The sequence below is a fragment of the Eleutherodactylus coqui genome, chromosome 7, assembly GCF_035609145.1.
Source record: "Eleutherodactylus coqui strain aEleCoq1 chromosome 7, aEleCoq1.hap1, whole genome shotgun sequence".
Lineage (NCBI taxonomy): Eukaryota > Metazoa > Chordata > Amphibia > Anura > Eleutherodactylidae > Eleutherodactylus > Eleutherodactylus coqui.
In genome coordinates, this window is record NC_089843.1 from 59762311 (window position 1) to 59786729 (window position 24419).

Sequence of the window (24419 nt, forward strand, 5' to 3'; positions counted from 1 at the left end):
AGAGGATACATTGCTGCTGGGTATGAGAGCTTACATACCAGCAGAGAACTTAAATGGGGCTCACTTGGAGGGAGCAGAGAAGGAAGCTGCATCACATTTATATGCCTACACGAAACGTGGTCTGTAAACTGGGAGAGGGTATATTTCTGCTGCTGTCACTGTATATAGCAGCAAAATAGACAAATTACACTTTAGCGTGGGGAATATTGCAGTTCTCTGTTTGCAAGCTATCTTCTGTGGCCTTCTGTTCTCACATATCGTGCAAGCCAGGGATTATGGCTTATTTAGTTGGTGGTGGTTTTTTGGTAATACAAAACAAAAAGAAAACAAACAGGAAAACAGCAAATACACACAGTGTGTGTCAGCTGTCTCAGACATCATTCAACGTTACCAGTCCGGCCACTATGAATTATTTACAGACCTCATGCAACTAACAGTGGTTTTCTGCAAACTACAAAGTTAGCTGATAAGTTACATAAAACTACACTAAAAAGTTAACAAAAAAATAATAAAAAGGAAACCAAGGTGTAAGGCACGTGTCGTTAGGGTTGGTAGAGGACGGGCCAGGTTGGCATTTAAAGCGGCTCTCACAGAAGCAAGAGTTCCACGCTCTGCAGGAAGTCAAGCACTGCCATTCCTTCGAAGTGATTCTGCCTGTGTGTTACATCCTCAGCATGCAGAACAGGCCGTAGAATGGATGGCACAGCTCTTCTGTTCCACTGCTAGAATTTCTTCTTTGCAACATTGCCCCCCCCCCCCCCCCCCCCTGCTGTCTTCCTTATCACAATTTTTGATCTAGGTGACGCTATGTGGGCCTTCTTTTGTTTTCAGTGACATCTGTGTGCTACGAGATACAGTGTGCTACTGTACTGTACAGTGTGCTACTGTACACTATTTTGACCAGTTTTTGGGAGGAGCACTGCGTTCCCCAGATGTGTGACTGTATTCCTGTGCAATTTGGGGGGCCCGTTGACAAGGGTTTTACTTAGCTTGGACAACCCCTTTAAATCCTAGAATACACCTGCCCTTGCATGAGGAGTAATAGTTTTGGTGGGTCCATGGTAAATTTCTTGCAAGTAGCATGTGGGATCATATACTAGTGATCTGTGACTGGAGAATGAGGTTCCGATGGCGCTAATGTAGTCATATCATCCGATATACAATAAAAGAGAGCCATATTAAAGAAATAAATGACACCATTTCTCGGCTGAGTGCCGTAGTGATTCAAGATATTTATGGTCACATTTACATGGTGGAGACACATCTGTCACCTCCGCATTAACCTACCGCCACTCACTGTACAGTAAACTTGAGCAGCTGGGGTTTCTGGGAAATGAGTGAAGCATGCAGACCATATAACATTAACATCCTGGAGCGGTTACACACGCCAGTCAATAACATGTTACACTTGAGATTATTGAACATTAACACTTTCCTCTCCACCAGACTCTGCTAGTGCACCGCAATACTGTATTCTTTCACATAGTCAAATGTACTGATATGCACAGCATTGGTCACATTTTGGTAAAACAGCCGGCTTTGATGTCTGCTGTATCCAGCCTGCAGGGAAAGGAGAAATTGTACCAGAAAACATCCAGTCTTCGATATATAGTAATTTAGTAAATGACGTCACTTGTCCTCTATTCTCCAGATTTAAAGGAAAACTCCACTTTTACACAAAGTATGTCTGACAGTAAAATGTAACATTTTATGCTATACCGTAGAAGGGTATTAAGACTGTTTTACCGCTTTTATCTCTGTTTACACACAATTCTAACTTCTGCTAGGCACTTTTAACCTGGGAGCTGTGCATTGTGGGAGCTTAGATGTCTTGTCTCATAGATTTCTGTGGAGTGCAGGTGACTGCATATAGATTCCAAGAAAGAGCCAGCAGAAAAGGAAGAAGAATCAGAAAGTGCTTGCAAAGTTACTTAGAGGGGTTGTGCCAGGCTTTAAAGGGGTTTTGTCATTAAAAAAAATATCTAAACTTACCTATTCCTTCCCTGCCTGTCTCCTTATCACATCTTCTCCTGGTTGAGCTTCTCCAGTGCCCCAGGTCAGCTCACTGCAGGCTGGGCCCAGCTTGTTATGAAGGCTGCTTATCACAAACTCCTTCCTGCTGGGTCAGTGAAGGTCACATCCCTGCGCTGTAGCTTCACTGCCTAGGAAGGAATTGTAATCTATTTCAGAGACAGCTGGCATGAGCAATCTCTGAAGAAGATAGGCAGTCCTCCTGCTGGCCTGTGAGCTGTGACATAACTTACAATGGCAGACTGCCAACCTAATGTACATAACCTCACAGGAAGGAGCAGAATCAGGCAAGTGGAGGTGAAGTGACCCCCTGGACTGCAGGAGACAGGAGAAGATAAGGAAGGTGAAGATCTGGTAAGTAGACTGATGGGGGAGGAATAGATAAGTAGAGCATTTTTCTTTTTTAGTGACAGAACCCCTTTAACCTTATGCCCTATCTGCAGGGTAGAGAATAAGACTCCCATCGATCATGAAAATGGGGATCTATGTATGAATGGAAAGGTGGTAAAGCATGCAGGCTGCCCCTCCATTCATCTATATGGGACTCAGTAGGGAATAAGCATAAAATATGGCGCAACCCCTTTAACACTTCTTGTAAATGTTCATTATGAAATGTTGTTTTCAGGGGGAGTTGTTCCTTAAATGGCTTTATACACTGTCCTATTAAAAGTAATTAGACGCCTGAACAAAAATGTGTTAATTAATACTTAGTGGGGCTAATTTTGCCCTAATGACATCAAATACTCTCTGCTGCATACTTTCTACTAATATCTAATACACTCCAGCTGGTATTTCCCTACATTCATCCTGCAAATATATAGCAAGTTCTCTCCAAGAAGACGGCTGCTGTTCATATTTCCTGACCTGACGTTCTAGTTTGTCCCAAAGATGTTCAGTAGGGTTTAGTAGGGTTTCAATCGTGGAACATCCATATTCTCAAACCAACGCAAAACAGCGCTGGATTTGTGACAAGACACGTTGTCTTGTTGGAAGTATGGCCGACCATTCTGAGAGTATTAACACATTGTTGGCAGCACATTATTGTGTAGAATGTAAGGTACACCTCCATGTTCATGGTTCTTGTCACTACAACCAACGGACCAAGACCATGCCATGTAACACATCCACAGATCGTGACAGAACCCCCGCTGTACTTGCCTGTTAGCACTGCACACTCAGGTAAAAGGCTTCCCCAGGCATCCTTCACACCCAAATACATCTGGTGTGAAGATGGAGTAGTGTGATTCATCACTCCATAGAACGTTCTTCCATAGCTCACCTATCCAATGATGATGCTTCTTAGACCATTGTGTGCAACGGCATAACCCGTGTATCCAATAATGTGCAGTTCCCGTCACAAACTATGGCCGACACCTCCAAGGGTCTGCGTACCATGTAGCATGGTTTAGGACACGTGACATGCTAATAAGACACTATTCTGATAGGGGTGTCCAAATACTTTTGGTAGGATAGTGTATATCTTAGGAATTGTAATTTAAAGAACATTTCCCCCTGAACTAATAATAAAGGTATATTCACCTTTCTTTCAAGCTGTCAAAAGTTCTGTTTTTGGGAAAGTTTGTGTAGTAATTATATGCCTGCCTCATGTTCTTGTGAAGGATTTCCCCAGCACCCTAAACCAGGAATCACAGATTTGACGGTTGACTAATTATGTTTGATTTCATATGTTCCCCTATCAAAAGGCAGTATCCGAGAGAGCATGAAACACTGAGGGTGGGAATACAGCAAAGAAAAGGTCTCCAAGCTCAGCATCGCTCCTACTTAAAGACGGTCTAGTCTAAGTTTAGACCATCTATTACTTGCTTTAGTTTATGCCAACAATTGTGCCAACATTTTGGGACAATTTGCAACAATTTGGTGCAATTTAGGCCAAGCCCCTTTTTGGTCAAGTCAAAAAAACTGCCCAAAAGTGTCTAAAAACATATGATAGATGTGGTGCAAATAAAATATTCTGGCGTAATTTACACCAGAAATCTGTTGTATGTTAAATAGTAAATAAGCCCCATTGAGTGCAGGGAGAAAAAGCAACTACACCTGTGTGTTAATGACTTCTCCAAGAGAGATAATTGGCAAAAGGTGTTTCCGTTAAGGAGAAGAGAGAGAAATTTTAGGGTACTTGCATACAGACGTGTTTGCCATCTGATTTTCAAACCAAAAATCGTGCAGAAATAGCACCCGTTGGGTATATGCACGCGGCCTCTTTTTTTCACTCATACTGATAGTTCAAGCGAAACAAAATCACAGTCCTTTTCTTGTCGATTTTCATATGAGAATATCACATGTCAATGTGTTGTGTTCAGCACATCGGATGGCACGCAGGTGGGATGTCCGAGTGCTGCCCGATGCAAGTTGCACCCAAGAGTCTTGACACAACTTTTTAATCGCCTGTGTGCATGCACCCTTAAGTTTCATAGGTGCTTTGCCCATTAAATAAAGGCACACAAAGAAAGGTTCGTTAGTGTCAACCATGTGTCAATGAAAACAACTTTCAGAACATGTGTTATAGACACAGAAAAAGTTGAAAAAGGCTATACGAGAACATTTCTAAAGACCTGGGTATACATCAATATATTCTACAAATGACTGTTGCTGCTCTCCCCAGGAGTGGGCATCCTGTTGGGATAATTCCATGAGCACAATCCTGAAAGAGTTAAGAACCCAAGGGAAACAGCCAATACACACAGAAGACTCTACAGTCTGCAAAAACCCCTACTCGTGTGTCTAATAGTAAGTGCAGCAGTCCATGATGTCAAGCTCAAGAGACGTAGGGTGAGCAAACTAGACAGTGACCAAAAGCAAAGAAGTAATTCGACTAAAGAAGGGTTGAAAAGAAGATTTGTGTTTTGGAATTGGCAACTCAGAATCCTGACCTTAAACTTACTGAGATGCTGGGGCATGAACTGAAGAGGGCTGTGCACACAAGGCATCCCAGAAATATTGATGAACTGAAACACATTTGCAGGGAGGAATGGTTCAGAATTCCTCCCCCTCCCTTGTAACGTCAGCGTTTGGTGAAGGTGATTGTACCTAAAGGTGGAGTCTACTGATTATTAAAGTATATGTACTGTGGGTGATTACCCAATGTGCTCAGTAAAAGACATAATTGATCCAATTGTTTCCTTTTGTTTTAATATTTAGCTTTGGGTATAATATAATATTCTAAATAATATCTATGACCCTTTGATAAACCAGAAAATCTGATAACTTGCCCCATATCAGTTCCTATTAGTGTTTGATAAAACGCACTTTACTGCCAATGTATATAGTTATATCTATCAATGAATGTCTTGGCAACTGGGAACTTTGCTGTAAACTTGACCGCAGACATGTAGACTGTCAGCCTGGACTAATGCGGTTGTGCTGGAGGCTCCTTGGCTACAGAATAATGGTCTTCTGAAGTCACTGTCCCATATGATATCTCATTAATCTCTTCCTCCTTCAGCTTTTTATATGAAATATCCGTGTCCTCGTCTTCATCTGTAGGTTCTGGTTTATGGAGAACTTCTTTTCTGTACAGTTTATACACTAAGACATATATTCCTGCCTCCGCGGCCTGGAAGAGTGCATACAGCAGTGGAAACATGTACATGCTCCCTATGAGATGTGCCGGGAAGGCGAGCTTCAGGAGAGCCGTGCAGAGCTGGACGTTCTGGCACCCTGTTTCCAGGGACACGGTTCTTCTACAATTGGGGGGAAGCTTGAAAAAAGTGGCCAGTCCATATCCCATGGAATATCCGATCAGAGGCATGATCACTGCCACAATATATACAGAGGGGGGAATGGTGGCCAGAAGCTCAGGTCCCAGCATGGCCCCAGTAAGGATGAACAGAAGGACCAAGGTGACCAGTAGGGACCAGAGGGACACCTAAAGGAAGGAGAAAACAAGAGTTCACAATGCTATTCTGCAAATTCTGGCCATTTATTCTTAGCATTAATGCTAGTTTATAGAAACGTGCTGACATTGGGGCCACTTTATAAAACTGTCTTTGTGGCCTAAATCAACCAATCACAGTGCAGCTTTCATCTTTCAGGATCAGAATGGGAAATAAAAGCTGCACTGTGATTAGCTGATATGTGTAACAAAGACAGTTTTTCTTTCTTTCTGCCCAGCTGTCTCTCCAGTACACAACCACATAATCTGAAAATATGTCTCCGAATTAAATGTGCCAACATGGTGCCAAATGTTTGGGACAAAATATTGATGTAAAGTAAGCCAAGAAGTGGCCGTAAGGAAGTGAAAAGAGAAGCATGCCTCCCAAAAAGTCCGGCAACTCTAGCGGTGTCATGCAAAATTTTTACATTATGCCACACCCGTTTTACATTAAGCCACGCCTTTTATGTCCCATCACAGCATAAGTGCTTCTCAGTATCCCCCCTTACATTAATAATGCCTCTTAGGCCTCATGTCCACGGGGAAAATCAGGCCCGCCGCAGATTCTTCATGCAGAATCCCGCAGCGGGTCTCTCCTTTCCCGTGAACGTAAGGCCTAAAACGAAGAATTACTTACCTGTCCGGACGCTGCGGATATGCCCTCCTCCGCGGCCGGACCATCTTTCTTCGGCCCGGCGGATATGCTCGGCATGCCAGCAGCGTGCCGCGCACGTGCGCCGTTCACTCTTTTTATTTATTTTTTTTAACTACTGCTCTCCCGCACCGGAGAGCAGGAATTCAGCTCCGGGTGTGCCGCGGATCCGGATGGCTTCCATAGGCTTCAATAGAAGCCTGCGGGTGCCGTCCCCGCAGGAGCCCCGCACTAAAATGGAGCATGCTGCTGGTGTTTTCCCGAACACGCAATCAGCGCCTCAAGGGAAAATGACATCCGCAGGTATTTAATTACCTGCGGGTGTCCAATGCATCCCTATGGGGCGCGGATCACGCGTGCGGGACACCTGCAGCGAATCTGTCCCTGTGGACATGAGGCCTTAGTGACCCCCTCACAGTTATAGTACTCTTCAGTAACCCTCTCAAAGGAATAGTCTACCTCTAAAAATTGGTCAGATATCAGTTCTACCCAGTGATAGTGATTACAGTGCAGCTAGCTCCAATGATCACAGCTGGCATCTCCTCTGATTGGTGGCATAAATTTTCCTTCTCTATCTGGGTCTAGATAGCTATGAAAACTTTTTCCACCCTGTACTCATCTCTGCATACTCTCCCCATCCTGTAATACTAGTGCCCCCTATGTGCTTCTCATAGTACTAATGCACTTCTCGTGGCCACACAGTAGTAATACTCTTTTTGTGGCCTGAACTTAGTAATAGGCCCCCCTCCTTTTATTGGACCAAAAATAATCCGGTCTGTAGCCCCTGTTGTTACACTCCTGCTTTGTTGGAATCCACTATGGAAACACTCTTATTCAGCTGCAGTGACCGCTATGTAACTCACACTGGCCAGGAATGCTATCATTTCTCCTTAGGGAGAGCACCTAGAAGGTAAGTGAGGAGACTTATAAGGCCATTCATGCTCCTCTGGGTAATATGCAAATAAGGGAAATAGAACAAGATCTCTGCAGTGCCACCTATTGGAAGGCAGCATTCCTGCAAGTCAATATAAGGCTCTCTATACAAGCCTTGTAAAAATGATTGAGAATTGAAAGCTAAGCCAGAATCCATACATAGACAGCTGTTTCAGGGTGTTTTCCCCTCATTAGCGTGCAATAGGTTTCCTGCTTGGCTAGTGAGAGGCCTGTGATGTGGGTCAGAAATGCTATCTTTTCTCCTTAGGCCTCCCTTACACAGACTTTTGTTTACCACAATTAGCGCGGCGCTTTAAACACTGCACTAATCGCAGTATAATACTCCCATTGTTCTCAATGGGACCGCTTAGACAGCAACTTGACCGCAGCGCCTTTCAGCGCCGCAATTTTTTTTCTTTCTTTACGTGCCACATCAGTCCGCATAAAAAAAATATCTGAATCCAACAATCTACTTTCATGTGCCGCTCGTGTTCAGTCAGTCAAAAATACAGACAGCCCCTGGACAGAAAATACGCCCATGGGAATGGGCCCTAGGGCCGGCTTCACACAGATGTATGCACAATTGTGCACACCTTAGCACAATATTTTTGTGTTATAAACTAGGCTTTTTTGCGCGTGTCGGCGTACTCTACGTTAAATTTTCTGCCCGCAGGACATGCTTTCTTTATGCGCGGGACACCAACCGACTGATTTAAATGACTAATTCGCCTAATTAGTTCCAGATGTGTTCTTTCTCCAGCGGAATTGCGCAGTGTTTCACGCATCTTTTTCTGTATGGCCTGCAGTTTTGCCATTTCCTCCCCCCCCCCCAATTGACTTCTATGGGGACATTTGCTCTGCAAATACGCACGAAGATAGAACGTGTTCTATTTTTTTTTTGTGTGACCAAAATGTGTAGGAAAATATGGAAATGTGAACTAACCAATTGAAATCAATGGGTTCTATTCTCTGCGTCTTGCGTGTGCAAATTTTCGGGGTTGCAAATACGTGCGCAAATACGTCCATGGGAAACTGGCTTAAGATTGGCTTCATACGGGCGCTAAAATCCTGAGTGATTTGTGCGTTGCAATATGCACAAATCTAGCGCAAATATAAACCCCATTGAATGGAGTCAGACACAGGAGCGATGTTTCCCTGCGATGCGGGATACAAATCACGGCAGTCCTATCTTCCTGTGCGATCTCGCATCGCAGCGCCCATTGCTTTCAATGGGGCCGACGGCAACATCGCACCACGAGCAAGGCGCACACGATGCAAGGTCTCCCGTTGGTTTCAACTCCACGATCCCCCGCCGCGGCTGATTCCCTTCTTCCCCGAATTGATGCGGGGCTGTTTCGCCATGAAAACGCCTCACATTCCCAGGGATTTCACATGGCTGGCGAGCGCCACATGGGGGCGGGGTTTACAGCCTCATATCGCGCTCACCCATGTGAGTTAGCCATTGGCTATGTGCAGATTTATCATAGAAACTTTCCACAAGTAGATCCACAGTGAAATCCACGTATGACGTTGTTACATTCTGGGCGCGGACTCTCACCATGGATTTCTGTGTTGCACTGAATAAAATACGTGGTGAAAATCCTCTTTTTCACGACAGATGGCGCACGGTGACAAATATATATTTTTTCTAATTCCATAGAATTTTCTAATTTTATAGAATTTTTCAAAATTCTTATGAAGAAGCCGGTGTGCCCGCCCTTACATGTTATATGGCAGAGCACAGTCACTATACAGGGCTCCCCCGCACGGATAGAACGCGCCACGTGTCCTCCGCTGTACATGAACGCTTGCTGAATTATTTGATTGCAACTGTAGCTTTTTTTCACCAAAACCTTTTTCAGGTAACTCTAATTGTGAGCGATGGATGGATGGATGGATGGAGTGGTGGTGGTGGGGGGGACGGTTCTGTCTGGCGCCTCTACATAGTAGGTAATTTAGGAAACACCCACTTTGCGATGCGCCCGGTGTGCGCTATACCTATGCCTACAGCTCACCATCAGAGCTGCAGGTGCTGCTGGAGGTCACTCCTGGCACTCCTCTTGCCCTGCTCTATACCTTCTGTCTCGCTCTATAAGCTATTACAGCTAATTCTGCCTTACTGAATGCAAGCCTTATAGCCAGTTTAAAATGCTTTTTGCCATTGTGGCAGTTACTAGTAGGTCTTAGCCTGAAGTGGGGCTGTATATCCTGCATGCTATCACTGTGCTGGGCTAATAGGTGTTTAACCTGACAGTCATTTTTCCAAGAGCCAAGGTCTCTTGGTGTTAACCCTACGAAAATCACCAAGGATCTTGAGACACGATTGGAGGTGGACAAAATTCTGGCTATTTTGCACATGCATCGTCGCCGTGTATAATACACGATGCACAGTTACTTTACTCTATCTTAGAGTTACACTATCTAATGCGAATACGGCATTCAGTTGCGAGGCAATAGGATCCAGTTGAATAGCTTTCTGGACCTTATAGGTTTCAAGCATACGTAGGATTCACTCTACAGATAGAATCCAAGCGCAATTTATCAATGAGGCAATTTTGAGGAATCTAGGAATCTCTTTATTGAAAAGTGACAGGCACATTTTAGCCATCGTTTTGGTGATCATTTCTGATAGAAAACTCTCTCCTACTTCTCTAGGGGCGTATTGTTGCCCAGCTCCTGACGAACTATCGGCTATCCCGATAGGGAAACGCGTAGAGCAAAAACAAATGAGAGTCAAAAATAATATGAATACAGTGTAAACAATGCACAAAATGATACAGTGTAAACAATACACCAAACGACACTGATTTGAATACCATACTAAAAATCATACGAGTCCTTATAAATAAAAGGGCTGTCTGGTTCGCACTAAAAAACAATCGCCATCTCAAGGGGATGCGAATCATAACAGCTCAAGTACTAAATACTTACCTTGATAGTGAACCATCTTATATAAGTGACTCCTGAGGACCTCTGGAGGGCTACACGGGAACTGTAGATATACTCCCCCCTCCCTTACCCCCCATAAGATCCTCCCTTTTTATGTTAACTGTTTGTCCTGTCACTATATGTTCTATGTGACTGTTTTTTTGTTGGTAGGCTTTGACTTTTTAAATCAATTACTAATAAAATTTATTCTTTTTAACTCTATATCTGTGACGGCCGGTGTGCGCTATACATTTATTTATTCTTCGTGTAGAGAACAATGTGGCGGCTGCGGTGGGGATTGATTACATGACAGGCTGAGTGTTGGCGCTCCCAGTAAATTGGCAGACGGGAGGATGGATGTAATCACGGCACCATATACTGTGCAGGGGGCATCATTACTCATAGATGTGCCTGTTCTCCGCCGGTCATCTATAAATCACGGAGCGCCTCTTATTGACCAGCAAGGGGTATGGCTGCATGAAACAATCCTACATTCTCCAGGTCAGGTATAGCTGTAGATGAGGCAGTCTGCATACAAGAATGCCATAACTGCCTGCACAATGTAACTATTAACCCCTTCCTCACATCCGCCATGCAAAATTTTGGCTCAAATCATTAAATTTAGTAATGATTTGCGCCAAAAAGATAGGATTTCTGCACCTTTCTATACAATTTATTAAAGCGTCTAGAAAAGGAGGCACAAACTTGTTGAGCTGTGGTATGCACCGGTTTATAGGCATGAGAAAATGGCCACACAAGCGTATGCGTATTTGTGCGCACATGAGCAGAGCGTTTTTGCAGAATGAGCCATGCTTTTTTGCACGTGCATTGGCGTATTTTACTGTAACTTTTGCGTACACAAGGCATGTTAATTCGTGCACAGCAAACAAAGACGCACCAATTGAAATAACTAATTAGTTTAATGAGTTCCGAATGTGTTTTCCTGCACATTTTCATAGTGTTTCACGGATCTCCTTGCATATTTATGCATCCCTATTGACTTCTATGAGGACTTTGGGGGCACAAATGCGCAGTAAAATAGAGAATGCTGCATTTTTTTTGTACGACCGAAATGCACAGGAAAAATTCACGGATGTGACCGAACCCATTAAAATCGATGGGTTCTATTCTCTGCGTTTTTTGCGCAAATACGCCTGTGTGATGCTGGTCTAAAGTATATCACCCAGGGGGTGATCTAAAATAGGAAACTTAGTCAAACACTTGCCAAAAATGCACCAAACATATAAAACCAGGTGTGACATTGTGATAGATTTAGCGCATCTTCGGACTGCATCAATGCAATTGCTAATTTTACGCTGCGGCCCTCGTCCTCTGTTTACTTCGTCGGCAGTGGTGACACGGGTTGTTTACCTTTGTGACCATTGCAGCCAATAGGAGGCCAGCAGGGACGCCATCAGTGACGTCCCACATAGCTTCCTCAGAACTTCTATACTAGAAGCCCACGGGACGGGTTTACATGACGTCGCCAGGCCTTCTGGCTGGGTGATGTCACTTATCAGATGCCGTGGCGGCGGACTGCCGATGCAGTGCTCGGTGCCACGGTAAGCATATTTTTTTGATATAGTTTTTGCCACGGGGTGTGAAAAATTATATATAAATAACTTGGAAAACTCTCTTTTTTAATAATTGCAGTCAGGAACAGCGCTGAAAGGTAGGCCTGCAAATTAAAGAAATGCCATCCATAGCCTTAGTGATTGTATCTTTGGTCTTTACGTAAAGGAATTGTCATGACTAGACAACCACTGAATATAAGGAAGGTGGAACAATACCTCTGCAGCGCCACCTATTGGATGGCAGCATTCCTGCAAGTCAATGTTTGACCCTTTTATAGAGGTCTTCATAACAACGATTGGGAATTGAGGTGATGCCCCTCCTGATGGACAACCACTGTGCATGTGTCCTATAAGGGCTGGATGTCATAAAGGGGTTCTCAGACCTGAGGCCTCTTATAGGCAACAGGGATCTGCAATCAGGACTGCTAGGGACGATCACATTATGTATTACATGGTCACTCATGCATTTGAATAGGCACAGGAATGTAGCAATAGGGAAAGCAGAGGCAGTTGCACCCCGGCTTTGGTGCCTGAAGGGATACATAAGCCCCTTTATCACATAAGAAGACACCAAGGATGTGATTTGCACATGGAAATAGCCAAACGCTTGTACTCAGATAGGAATGAATAATTTTGCATGCTTACTATAACTAGTGGAGGTTGTAAAACATAACCTGTAAAACTTACCTTAAGTAGAATATCCGCAATCCTGCTGTAGCGGTAACGTACAAACACTCCCAGACCAATGGGCAGAAGAGTACTGCACAGCGTCAGGCTCACAGCCCCAAGAGGTAGAAACTGCACAAGTGGAGTGTTAATCCATGGGCGACTGTAAATCCACAGGCAGAGTGGCATCAAGAGCAGTGCCAGGAGTGTAGAAGAAGTGGTCATGATGATACTGGGAGGGCAGGAGAACAAAATGCTATTAATACTACAATCATATAAAACATGTTAGGAGAAAAGGTTAAGGCCCCCGTGCACACGGGCGGAAATTCTGCGGCGGGATTTCCCCCAGAATTTCCGCCCGTGGAAGCTGCCATAGGATTGCATTAAGAAATGCAATCCTAGGCAGACGGCCGCGATTTGTCTGCGGCATGTTCTATTTCTGTGCGGGTCTCGCAGAAATGTCACTCCCAGGCCGCCGGCTCCGCTCTGCGCATGCATCGGCTGGCCGGCACATCAGAGAGCCAGAGCCGCGGGAGAAGGTGAGACCCGTACTGGTCCCTGCAGGGGCGCGGGTCGGGTCCCGCTGCGAGAATTCTCGTAGCGGGATCCGACCCGGCCATCTGCAGGCGGCCTGAGGCAGCTTTAAAGAAAATGACAAAAAAATAAATATAAAATTCATTTCACAGCTAAGATGAAGGTGTCTAAATATAAAAAGCTTGTTTTGCTCATGGGATGTGTCCTGGGGTGCGGTGGTCTCAAATCACCCAGCTTTCCATAGACTGTAAACGGTATATGTCTGCATTGTCAGACAGTTGCATCTTCTTGCTGTTCCCTACTCCTGTGCCCAGTATTAGCCTTCGTTATATGGCACCCTGTGTACCAATTAGTTGGATCCTCCTGCCCATCATAAGAAATAAAAAAACAATATATATTGCACTAATAAGCAGACTGCCTGTATTTTGCTTGTGCAGAAAGCGGCAAGATAGCAGAATACCCACACCAGAACAGCTCAGTGAATAAATACTGTACCAGAACCAAGCTGATATAACTACAGCACCAGAGCCAGGCTCAGTGCACGAATGCAGCACCAGAGCCAGGCTCAGTACACGAATGCAGCCCCAGAGCCAGGCTCAGTGCACGAATGCAGCCCCAGAGCCAGGCTCAGTGCACGAATGCAGCCCCAGAGCCAGACTCAGTGCACGAATGCAGCCCCAGAGCCAGGCTCAGTGCACGAATGCAGCCCCAGAGCCAGGCTCAGTGCACGAATGCAGCCCCAGAGCCAGGCTCAGTGCACGAATGCAGCCCCAGAGCCAGAGCCTTGCATCGAGAATTGCAATTTTACAAGTGCGATATTGGTCAGAGTTTAGCCCCATTTGCACGCAACAATTATCGCTCAAAATTCATCCAAACGATTACTTTTGAGCAATAATCGTTGCGTGTAAACGCTTCCATCTTTCACTCTTTGGCTGAGGGATAATTTTTAGATGAACATAAAATCCATTGTTCAGCCGGAGAGCGATAGCAGGGACCACACGCTGTTCTCCACAAGAGCAGCTGATTACATTGTAACTCCTGCAAAGATGATGCAGCTGTGTGCAAAGTCAAGACCACATGCTGGGATTTGCAAACAGTTGTTAGAGGCTCATTTACATGCAAATAAAGCTGATAAAGTGCTAATAGAAAATAGTGCCCATAAGTACTTTATGCAAAATGATCATTGGAACTGTCAATCTTTTAATCGTTAAAGATTGACTCTGCATGTAAATGAGCCTTTTCTCGGGCCAATAATTTGCTTGCCCATGTGAACGCGCTCTTTAGTTACATGACAATATGGACAAGGTAGCCGAACCAGTGTATGAGTTAATTAGTCAGAGTCCAAGTCAGAAACATGGTAGCATTTACTGCATAATCAATATAAGCATCTGACCAGGGGCGTAACTAAAGGCTCAGGGGCCCTGATGCAAAACGTGAGCTGGGGCCCCCCCTCTATCTGTACCCGTACCCATACCTAAACCATGCTGCACAGAGACATAACTTGAAGCTTCTGGGCCCCAATGCAAAACCTGTAACAGGGCCCCCAACTATAATGCTTTATTCATAGTACTGGGCTCCCTATATGGAGAAGAGAGGCCTTATGGGCCCCCTAAGGCTCCTGGGCCCGGGTGCAACCGCATCCCCTGCACCCTCTATAGTTACGCCCTGCATCTGACCATCAAATATTGTGCAAAACCTTCTCAGCTGTCAATATATTTGTCATTATTGTGCTGAATAAAGGTGTTTTTGGTCTTATAGTCAGGGATTTTGCCACAAATGACCTTTCTGGCATATTGTTCTAATGTTCTGGAATGGACATATTGAATGTTTAGACTATATTACCAGATATGACAATCACCTTAGATTCTGGATTGCATGTTATTTTTGCACCGTTGCATGAGTATAGCACACGTAACACACCAAGCCTCCATATGTAAGATACTAGATTTCCTCTTCAGATGGAGAGCCCCAATGAGTAGCAGGAGCCTGTGCATTGGATCATCTCCTGCTGAGTTCTCCCTTCGGCTAATCACAGTGATTGACAAGGAATGACCACATGTAAAAATTCATTTCTCATTTTGCTGATGGCATCAAAGTCTGAAAGGCAAAGGAACTATCCAGTGTGAAATGTAACAGATCTGAGAGGCCGCAGATAGCATATTCTCCCATTCAGATGGACAGCCAAGGAGGAGCATCCTGCAGGCAAAAGGTTGAGCCGGGTCATGTCAGAATTACAATGTCCGTTTCAGTGAACACGGAGACAACTGATGATGTGCACTACTGGACAAATATTCACACTATGAGGAAAGTCTTGGTACCCTGACCTAACTTTGGAGCAGCAGGTGGCTCAGTGGTTAGCACTGTTGCCTTGCAGTGCTTGAGTCTTGTGCACAATACAACCAAGGACAACGTCCCCATGGAGTTTGTAGGTGCTGCTCCTGGTTATCTGGCTTTTCCTCCACACATACAGAACCTAATTTGCTACTTATGAAGTCACTTCATTTGACTAGAGCAAAGCACAATAGCAAAAACAACGCTGTAGAAGTATAGTGATGTGCAGTACATCCCAGTGTAAACTATTAAGGAGATGCTTTGGCTGCCTCAAACAGCTGATCAGCAAGGGGTGCAGAGAGTCAGACCCGAAATGGTCTGTCCTAAAGATAGTCCAGCAATTTTAAAGAGCTATATATGCCTTTAAAATACACTATTTTACCAAATGTAACTGGACACCTGAGCAAGAATCAAAAGTAGTATTTATTTACCTATGATAATACTTAGTGGGGCTCCTTTGACCCTAATGACATTGGATAATTCTTGGTAGCATACTTTATACTAACATCTGATATACTTCAGCTGGTATTTCCCTGCATTCATCCTGCAAATGGCAGGCGAGTTCTCTCAAGGAAGACAGACGTTGTTTATATTTCCTGACCTGACATTTTAGTTCATGCCAAAGATGTTCAGTAGGGTTCAGCTCGTGGAACATCCATATCCTTAAACCAACGTTGGATTTGTGACGAGGCTCGTTGTCTTGGTGGTAGTATTGCCGACCATTTCCAGAGTATTACCACACTGTCAGCAGCACATTATAGTCTAGAATGTAAAGTACACCTCCGTATTCATGCTTCTAGTCACTACAACCAACGGACCGAGAACATGCCATGTAACACATCCACAGACCATTCTAGAACCGAACTAACTGTTGGCACAACACACTCGGGCAGAAGGTGTTCCCCAGGATCCTCCACACCCAGGTATGTCCATCTGATGAGAAGATGGAGTAGGGTGATTTGTCACTCTATAGAACGTTCTTCCACTGATGATGCTCCTTACACCACTGTAGATGGGCCGATGCATTGTGCTTTGTGATGGACGGCTTGTGTGTAGCGGCATAAATATATATCTAATAGCATGCAGTTCCCAAACTATGGCCAACACCTCCAAGGGTCTGCATCTTATGGTTTAGGACATGTGACATGCTGATAAGACCAGATCCATTCTACCGATAGGGGTGTACAAATACTTTTGGTAGCATAGTTGTAGTTTGGCAGTCACACTACATTCTGTACTTCCTTCACATCTGCTGAGTAGGTGTGATTCTACTTTGCTGAGTACTGAGACACAGAGGCGTCACTAGAAGCTCTTGGACCCCGATGTAAAACCTATAACAGGGCCCCCTACCTACCATGTGCTGTTTATAACACCAGTGTCGTCTTATGTGATGAAGGGGCCTTTGGGCCCCCTAAGGCTCCAGGGCCCGGAAGCATCTGTTACCCCTGCCGCTCCTATAGCTACGCCCCTGCTGAGCCAATAAAATGTGTTACTTCTACACCCCATCCGGCATGCAGCCTCATGGACAGAGAGAAAACCTGCAGTTGCATCCTTTGTCCACTATATACTCTATTATACCGTGTTACCCCGAAAATAGGACAGTGTCTTATATTAATTTTTGTTCAAAAAGGTTTAACTTTTTTACATGTATAGCTGCCTGGAGACTATTTAAATTGACTTTTTTAAATTACCTGTTAGCAGGGCTTAATTTTGGAGTAGGGCTTATATTTCTAGCATCCTCAAAAAGCCTGAAAAATCATTTTGCATCCTCAAAAATTCTGGAAAATCATGCTATGTCTTATTTTCAGGGAAACCGGATAATAGATGGATTTTTCCTTAAATGTTTACCTTCAGATATCATCATTTTTGTCATGAGTTAAAGATTTCCCAAACTTTTCTGATCAAAAAACTTCCTAGCATTGTTCAAAATTTGTATCATATTATCGTACTTGCAAACTCTCTAGGAACATCCAATTAACTACCAGAAAAAGGGGAGAACTTCAGAATTCCCAGAAGAGCAGGCAACTCTCTTGGGTGTTCTGTCCTTAAACTATATTCACCTCTTTCTAGTGATCTTTACTCTGATACTGCCACAGCCAATCCTCTGAAGTAGTTCCCTATGTCTGTATAAAGTGTGTCTAGTCTGGGATATGTATAAGCTCTGGTTTGAGGCCTATATTAAAGGGGTTGTCACACTTCAATCTGTTTTGTTGCAGCTCCGTACATTGTGTAGTGGCCAGGGTCGGTACTGCAGGTTGAAGTGAATGAGACTTGGCCTTCAGTACCAACCTGGCCAATGCACAATGTACAGAGCTGCAGCAAAAAAGCTTGAACTGGGACAGCCCTTTAAGGGGGACCTGGTCTGAGGTATGTAATAAAGGGGTTGTCCACTTGTAAACTGTTGATGGCCTAATCTGATGCTAGGTCATCAATATTAGATCAGTGGGGATCAACTGTTCTAACAGTTCTCCAAGCCACTGTACTCATGCATTGAGCTTATCCCTGCAGGAAGTAAACAGCTCCATCCTCACTTCAGTGGCTAGGCTTGGTATTGCAAGCCAAGTTTTTTTGAAATTAATAAGAAATTGGCCTGTAATCATAATCTTGGCCACTGCAATGGTAACGAAGCTGCCTGCATCCTGCAGAAATCACCATATTGCACAAGCACAGTGGAACAGAGAATTGCTGATCTGAGGGGGGAGTCCCAGGCGGTGGATCCAAACTAATCTACTCCTGGTACGATGATTCACTCTGAGGATAGGCCATCAATAGTTTGCAATAAACAACCTCTTTAAGGGTTTCTGGTCTTTACTTTTTGAATGTGTCTGTATTTACTTTGGGATGTGATGAAAACAGTCCTATGTACTGTTTGGGATTTAAATGTCATAGGATGGGGCGTGTCCTGTATATATGGGGGTGGGGAATAAGACCAACAATTTTGTTTTGTATGCCAATTACCCAACAGGTGTGCACTGTGTTGGGGAATTGGGGCATGCCACACTGGTATTCCACACTAGTATAAATATGCGCATGCGCAGTGCAAGAATAACAAGTCTGTGGATGGGAAGACAAATGCAGGTTTATATTAACCCTTTCCAATCCACTGTCTGACGTCTGAAGACATTATGATTTAAGGCTGTACAGCTCCAATGTTGGAAGACGTCCGTCGGGGTTCTCTTACTGTATATTGCCAGCCTCTCTGCGGTCGGAACCTATCCAATGTGTCACCTCATGCAGTACTGGCTTTAGCCAGCAGGTAGTGCCGTTATATAAAGGCAGAAAAAGAGTAAGCCTCCTAGGAAAACCGGGATACAAATTGGATTGGAAAGTGTTAAGAAAAGTATGAGCTAGTCAAATGGTTCATACGCATCAAACTGTGACCTGGTCATCAATTGATTGCTTTGGGCAACAAAGACAGGATTTCTTTTAGACAGTTTTGATAGATGTGGCCCATGTACAGCAGATGGAAGTAATGTAGGATGAACAGACCTGTAGCAGTGGAGTTATCTCGCAGTGCAGCAGCTTGGTAACAAGGAAAATGTGAAGCGTAATTTGATATATGGCATAAATTTTCATTTGCCTTTGAAAGGGAGTATTTGCTTTCCAGTTTTTGTTTGTTGTTCTGTATATGGCCCAGTACCTTCGGAAAGAAGCCTTTCGATCGGTTTTCCGATATACGGACTGTGACCTCGACTGTTTACAAAGGCCATATTTCCACCGTGCACAAATATTTAATTCCTTGCAATACAGCCACGGCTCCCGACTGCCGTACCGCCTCCATTTATCATTATACAGCTACTGCTTACTCCTGTGCTACATACAGTATATCACTTTACACTCTTATATATATTGTATCTGTGAACACTATGCTCTATATTACAAATAATTAACATGTTCAATAAGAATTAAAGGGGTATTCCGGTGATTTAATTTTTTTTCTATTAATGACATGTCATTAGGGAACCACTTCTCTGATCCCTGCCGATCAGCTGATTCCCGTGGTCGGTGTCACTGCAGTCAGTGCAGGAAGCAAAAAGCGCTGACCATAGTGCAGCGTCCCAATTCGTATTGGCTGCTGAGATGAACAAAGTGGCAGTGGCTATGGGGAATCAGCAGATCAGATGGGATCCAAGCGATTGATGATCTGTTGGCCATCAATAGAAATGTAAAAGGTCCTGAATACCGCTTAAGAACAAATATGAAACAGTTTATAGGAGAAAATTATTAAGACCGGCATTTCAAACACATGCCTCTTCATATTTTGGGTGCATCTCAGTTCGTCCGTGACCCTATACAAAAATGTACACCAGGTCCAAGCTAGTGTAGTGTTCTGGTATAATTGACATTAGGTTCTGGCGCAAATTACACATAAATGAGTCAGTCCGGATCGGCCACGCCCCTTCTGACAAGACACGCCCCCTTTTAAGGAATGTGGCGGACAGTGGCACAGACTGACAAAAGTTGCTTAATCTTTGCACAAGCAGGCCTTGTGCAAATTTCAGCCACTTTTTTTATACCAGAAACTGATGAAGAATGTTTAAGAAATGTCCTTCTGTATTTATAAATAAGAAATCTTGAAGTATGTTCACATGGCGGAACTTTGCTGCGAATTTGAGGCAGAATCTACATAAAATCCATGGTAAATCCGCACCTGTAAAGCCCCTCATATTTTTTTTATGAGAATACGCACTGTATTCTGTACAGTGCTGATTTTATTCCGCGCACGGATTGCAAATCCGCACACAGAAATAAAGGTAGTGACTAGAGATGAGCGAGCATACTCGTTAAGAGACAATACTCGAGCGAGTATCGTCCTTTTCGAGGATCTGCCTGCTTGCCAGAAAAGATTCGGGTGCCGGCGGGGGTGAGCGGCGGGTTGCGGGAGTGAGCAGGGGGGAGAGAGAGAGATCACACCCCCCCCCTTCTGCCCCCCGCCGGGACCCGAATCTTTTCTGACAAGCAGGGAGGTACTTGAAAAGGACGATACTCGCTCGAGTATCTGCCCTTAACGAGTGTGCTCGCTCATCTCTAGTAGTGACATGTCGCTTTCTGATGTGGATTCCGCAACCTAATCCTTGACAGATTTGCCCATTCACAACAGCTAAATTCATGTGGGGATCCACAACATGCAGAGGGCACATCCGTGGCAGGAATATGCAGCTGAGCCACGGATTTCTGCACAGTTCTAGAAGCGGAATCCAGACAGTAAAATCAGATTCTGAACACATCATAAGACTGGGTTGTCATGGGACGAAAATCCCGCAGAAATCTCGTGGCTTGGCCACACCGAGGAAACGTGAGATTTCTGCGGCATAAGTGCAGCTGCAAAATCCCGCGGCTTCGCCGCTGTAGCTCTGCTGCGGCCATCTCTCCCCATAGAGACGAGAGAGGCCACTGCGGAAATGAAAAAAGAATTGACACGACGCGTCTTTGTTTCCTACGTGGCATGTCAGTTTTTGTGTGGCTTGGTCGCAGCGTGTGGACAAGATTTTTGCAAAATCTTGACCACTTTGCTGGCTAATCCCAGGATTAGGAGCCGCGGCGGAATTTCCTTGCGGACATTTACACGGAAATTCTGCTGCAATTCTGTCCCGTGTGAACCAAGCCTGAGAAGTTACAAATAATGTATGAACCTATCAAATTAGAATTAGGAAGTCTAATAAATATATGTAGCAAGTGCATAAAAGCAGGAATTAAATGCAAAGCTAATCCAGAACCCCACACATACTGCTTCATTATAGGTCATAGCAGGTTTTTATTTAGCTATGATGAAAATAGTTTTTCCCTGTTAACCTTACCGCCAACAGATCCTCTCTGTCTGTAAATCTATAATGTGATCATCCCCAAAATGAATTACCAGAATTTCAGTCTGGCCAGGGAGAAAATTGTAATGTGTGAAGCAACGCTAACTATAGTATACTATGCAGAGTCTGCCATCTGTGTGCTGCTAATTGGCAGAAGACAATGTAACACATTTATCAATACTGTCAGAAGAACAAGACAAAAAAAGTTACATTTGGTGCTTTAAAAATGGCACCAACTTTATCCAAATGGTGCATGCCATATAAAACATACAGAGGGGTGCAAAAAATTGTATCACATGCTCCATTCAGTGTTTGGTACTAAAAACAGTAGCATAAGACCTCCATGAACTGCTGTAAATAATAGAAGAAAACCTTATTTAATGTAAAAACATTTATAACAGTTCACAGATTTTATGCTGCTTTCTGATTGTTTTCAGTATCAAACATTGCATTAAAAATTGGAAATTTTACGTAGCCTAAAGCCACACCCCTCCGGAACACTTTTTACTACAAATATGTTGTATATGCATGAGATTAAAAATGGCACAAGTCTTTAATGCATATGTTCCAGTTTGCTTATTTTGGCACAGATACATGCATACGTTTGTCGACTCTGTTCTCTTTCAATATGGGGCCATCATATTTCATTCTGATGCATCTTTCCCCTTGCAGCCACAAGTTGCCATCCTACCCTATAAGAATCTATTCCTTTGTAACAGGTACTAGATACCCCCCTAATAAAACTTTTACCCCCAGAGCTGAGGTCATTTACCTGAGATTCATGTCTCCATTCACAAGAAGTGACATGATGTTGGAGAGGTTACCTCCAGGACAGCAGCCACACAGTAGAACAGCAATAGCTGCCACTTCATTGAGCTTGAAGATCAAAGCCAGGAGAAAAGCCATCAATGGCATGAGGACAAATTGACTGATGAGAGCCAGAAGGACCCCAATGGGTCTTCTTAGATGGTCTCCTATCTGACTTACTTCCACAGTGCAGCCCAAGCCTAGCATTGTCACACACAAGGCCACTCCAACAAAGACACTCAGCCCATGGTTCAGAGGAGTATCCCAGAAAGGTATAGAAGTGGCTAGTGTCTCCGGTAGAACCCCCTGAAGCATTGCAGCCATGCTGCTTGGATCTGTCCTGCTATCTCCAATGATATATGTGTCAGTAGGTTCCAGTGGTGACCCTTCTGTGAAGTTTTCCCCAAAGTCCCATAGTGTAGAGTTAGGTAAATCCAAAGAACTGGCACTTGAGTTTTCCATTTTATGAACCAGTTTTCCTCCTTTGGTTCTGAATGAGCTGGTACAAGTGAACAAGGAGGAGGAGGAGGTGGAAGGAGGAGGAAGGAGGAGGCAGGTTGCCCCTATCTCATCTTCAAGCAGCAGCCAGGCAGTAATCTGACCAGGATGAAGCTCCCTCTCCTCTATCACATCTCTTGCAGCCGTCCAACCTCACCCTCCCCACCACACCTCCTTCCAGCATCTCATGAAGAAGAGCAGCTGAAGGTCTATCCCAGTCTGGCCAAGTCAACCGGCTGCTTCGACTCTTGTCCCTTAGATATTAATTCTACAAAAGCCCTACAAATACATGGAGCTCATAGGGGAGTGAAGGTGCAGCAGCAGCACTCCAGAGTAATGATATTATGGTCATTTGGCTTTCTGCTTGTTGCAATTTACTGTGTGATAAATTGATACACTGTAAGGGTCCTGAGACAAAGCAGAGAGTCTGTTAGCGACCGCCAGGGAAATGTTGCAAAAATGTGTTATCAAGGGGGAAGGGAGGATACAATATGTAAAATCTTGTGGGGAATATCATTACAAGGAAGACCTGTTACATTTAATTCCACAGACCTTGCCATGACCTTATTCTTATTGATACTAGTAGTAATATTTAAATGATATTAGTAATATTATTGTGTACATTTTAAACACAATAAACAAAATACACAAAGTAATGTACTCCCTAGTGGAAGGGATGGGAAATGTTCAAAGTCACTAAGAAATTCTGTTAGCCATGAAGTCATTATAATTAGTGTTGAGTAGAGATAAGCGAGCACCCAAATGCTCGGGTCCGCGTTATTCGAGTCGAGCTTTTCGTAAAATTTGAGAGCTCTACTCGAGTAATGAACCCCATTGACTACAATGGGAGACTCGACCATTTTTGTATGTGGAACGCAGGGTCCCAAACTTTTTTTTTTTCTTGCTCGCTCTCTCGCTCTCTCTCTCTCACTCTCTCTCTCGCTCTCTCCTCTTCCCCCTTCCCCCTCCCTGCCAGACCAAAAATTTTCAAATGACGCACGCTGCGTCGTGGCAGGGAGGGGCCAAAACAGGCACGTCACAGCGGGATTTGCTGCTCGTTCGAGTAACGAGCACCATCGAGTACGCTAATACTCGAACGAGCATCAAGCTCGCCAGAGTATGTTCGCTCAACTCTAGTGTTGAAGCAGACCTTGTTTTGGCTCGAACATTGTTAAAAGTTCGTTTTAGCACAAACCTGAACCGAGTTTTTAGCAGCATTCTACCCAAAACAGGGTTTTACTGGTTCAGTTCACTCAACACTATCCCTGAACACTGGTGAATGAGGGTGTATTCATAGGGGCGATTTTTAGTCCAAGTTAGAAAGATCACTGTATGTCCTATTTTTTTGTGCGATTCTTCTTCAAGAATTTCCCATTATATTTTATGGAAGCATTAAAAAAAAAAGCATCTCATGCCATATGATTTTCATGCGATCTTCATGCGAATGTGATGCATTTTTAATGCAGCTTAGTGTGGGGACCACATGAAAGAAAGAACCTAAAAGTGCAGAGCAGATAAAAACGTAACGAAGATCATTCATCCCCAGAAGATTCTTGCATATCTTCCCATTCACATAATTTTTTAAGTGGGGTTTAATTAAAGATGTTGCACTGTTTATCTTCTGCAGCTTCTACATATCACTGTATATAGAAACTGCAGTCTGAGATGCACATTTATCTAAGACAGGTGTTATACACACCAGTCTTAGGTAAGTAACGCTGGAATAAGATGGGCCAAACTGTATAAGCCTCTTATTACACCTCTTACAT

The 24419-nt window shown here is 44.0% G+C and overlaps 1 protein-coding gene across 1 annotated transcript; it reads right to left on the reverse strand.

Moving 5' to 3' along the window:
• Positions 1-1221: 1221 nt before the first annotated feature.
• On the reverse strand, positions 1222-22726 carry SLC10A4 (solute carrier family 10 member 4). Its single transcript, XM_066573101.1, has 3 exons — positions 22118-22726; positions 12698-12908; positions 1222-5917 (listed from the first exon to the last, which is right to left on the reverse strand). Exons 1-3 carry the CDS (start codon positions 22612-22614, stop codon positions 5399-5401), a joined length of 1227 nt encoding a protein of 408 aa, XP_066429198.1. The 5' UTR covers positions 22615-22726; the 3' UTR covers positions 1222-5398.
• Positions 22727-24419: the final 1693 nt, after the last annotated feature.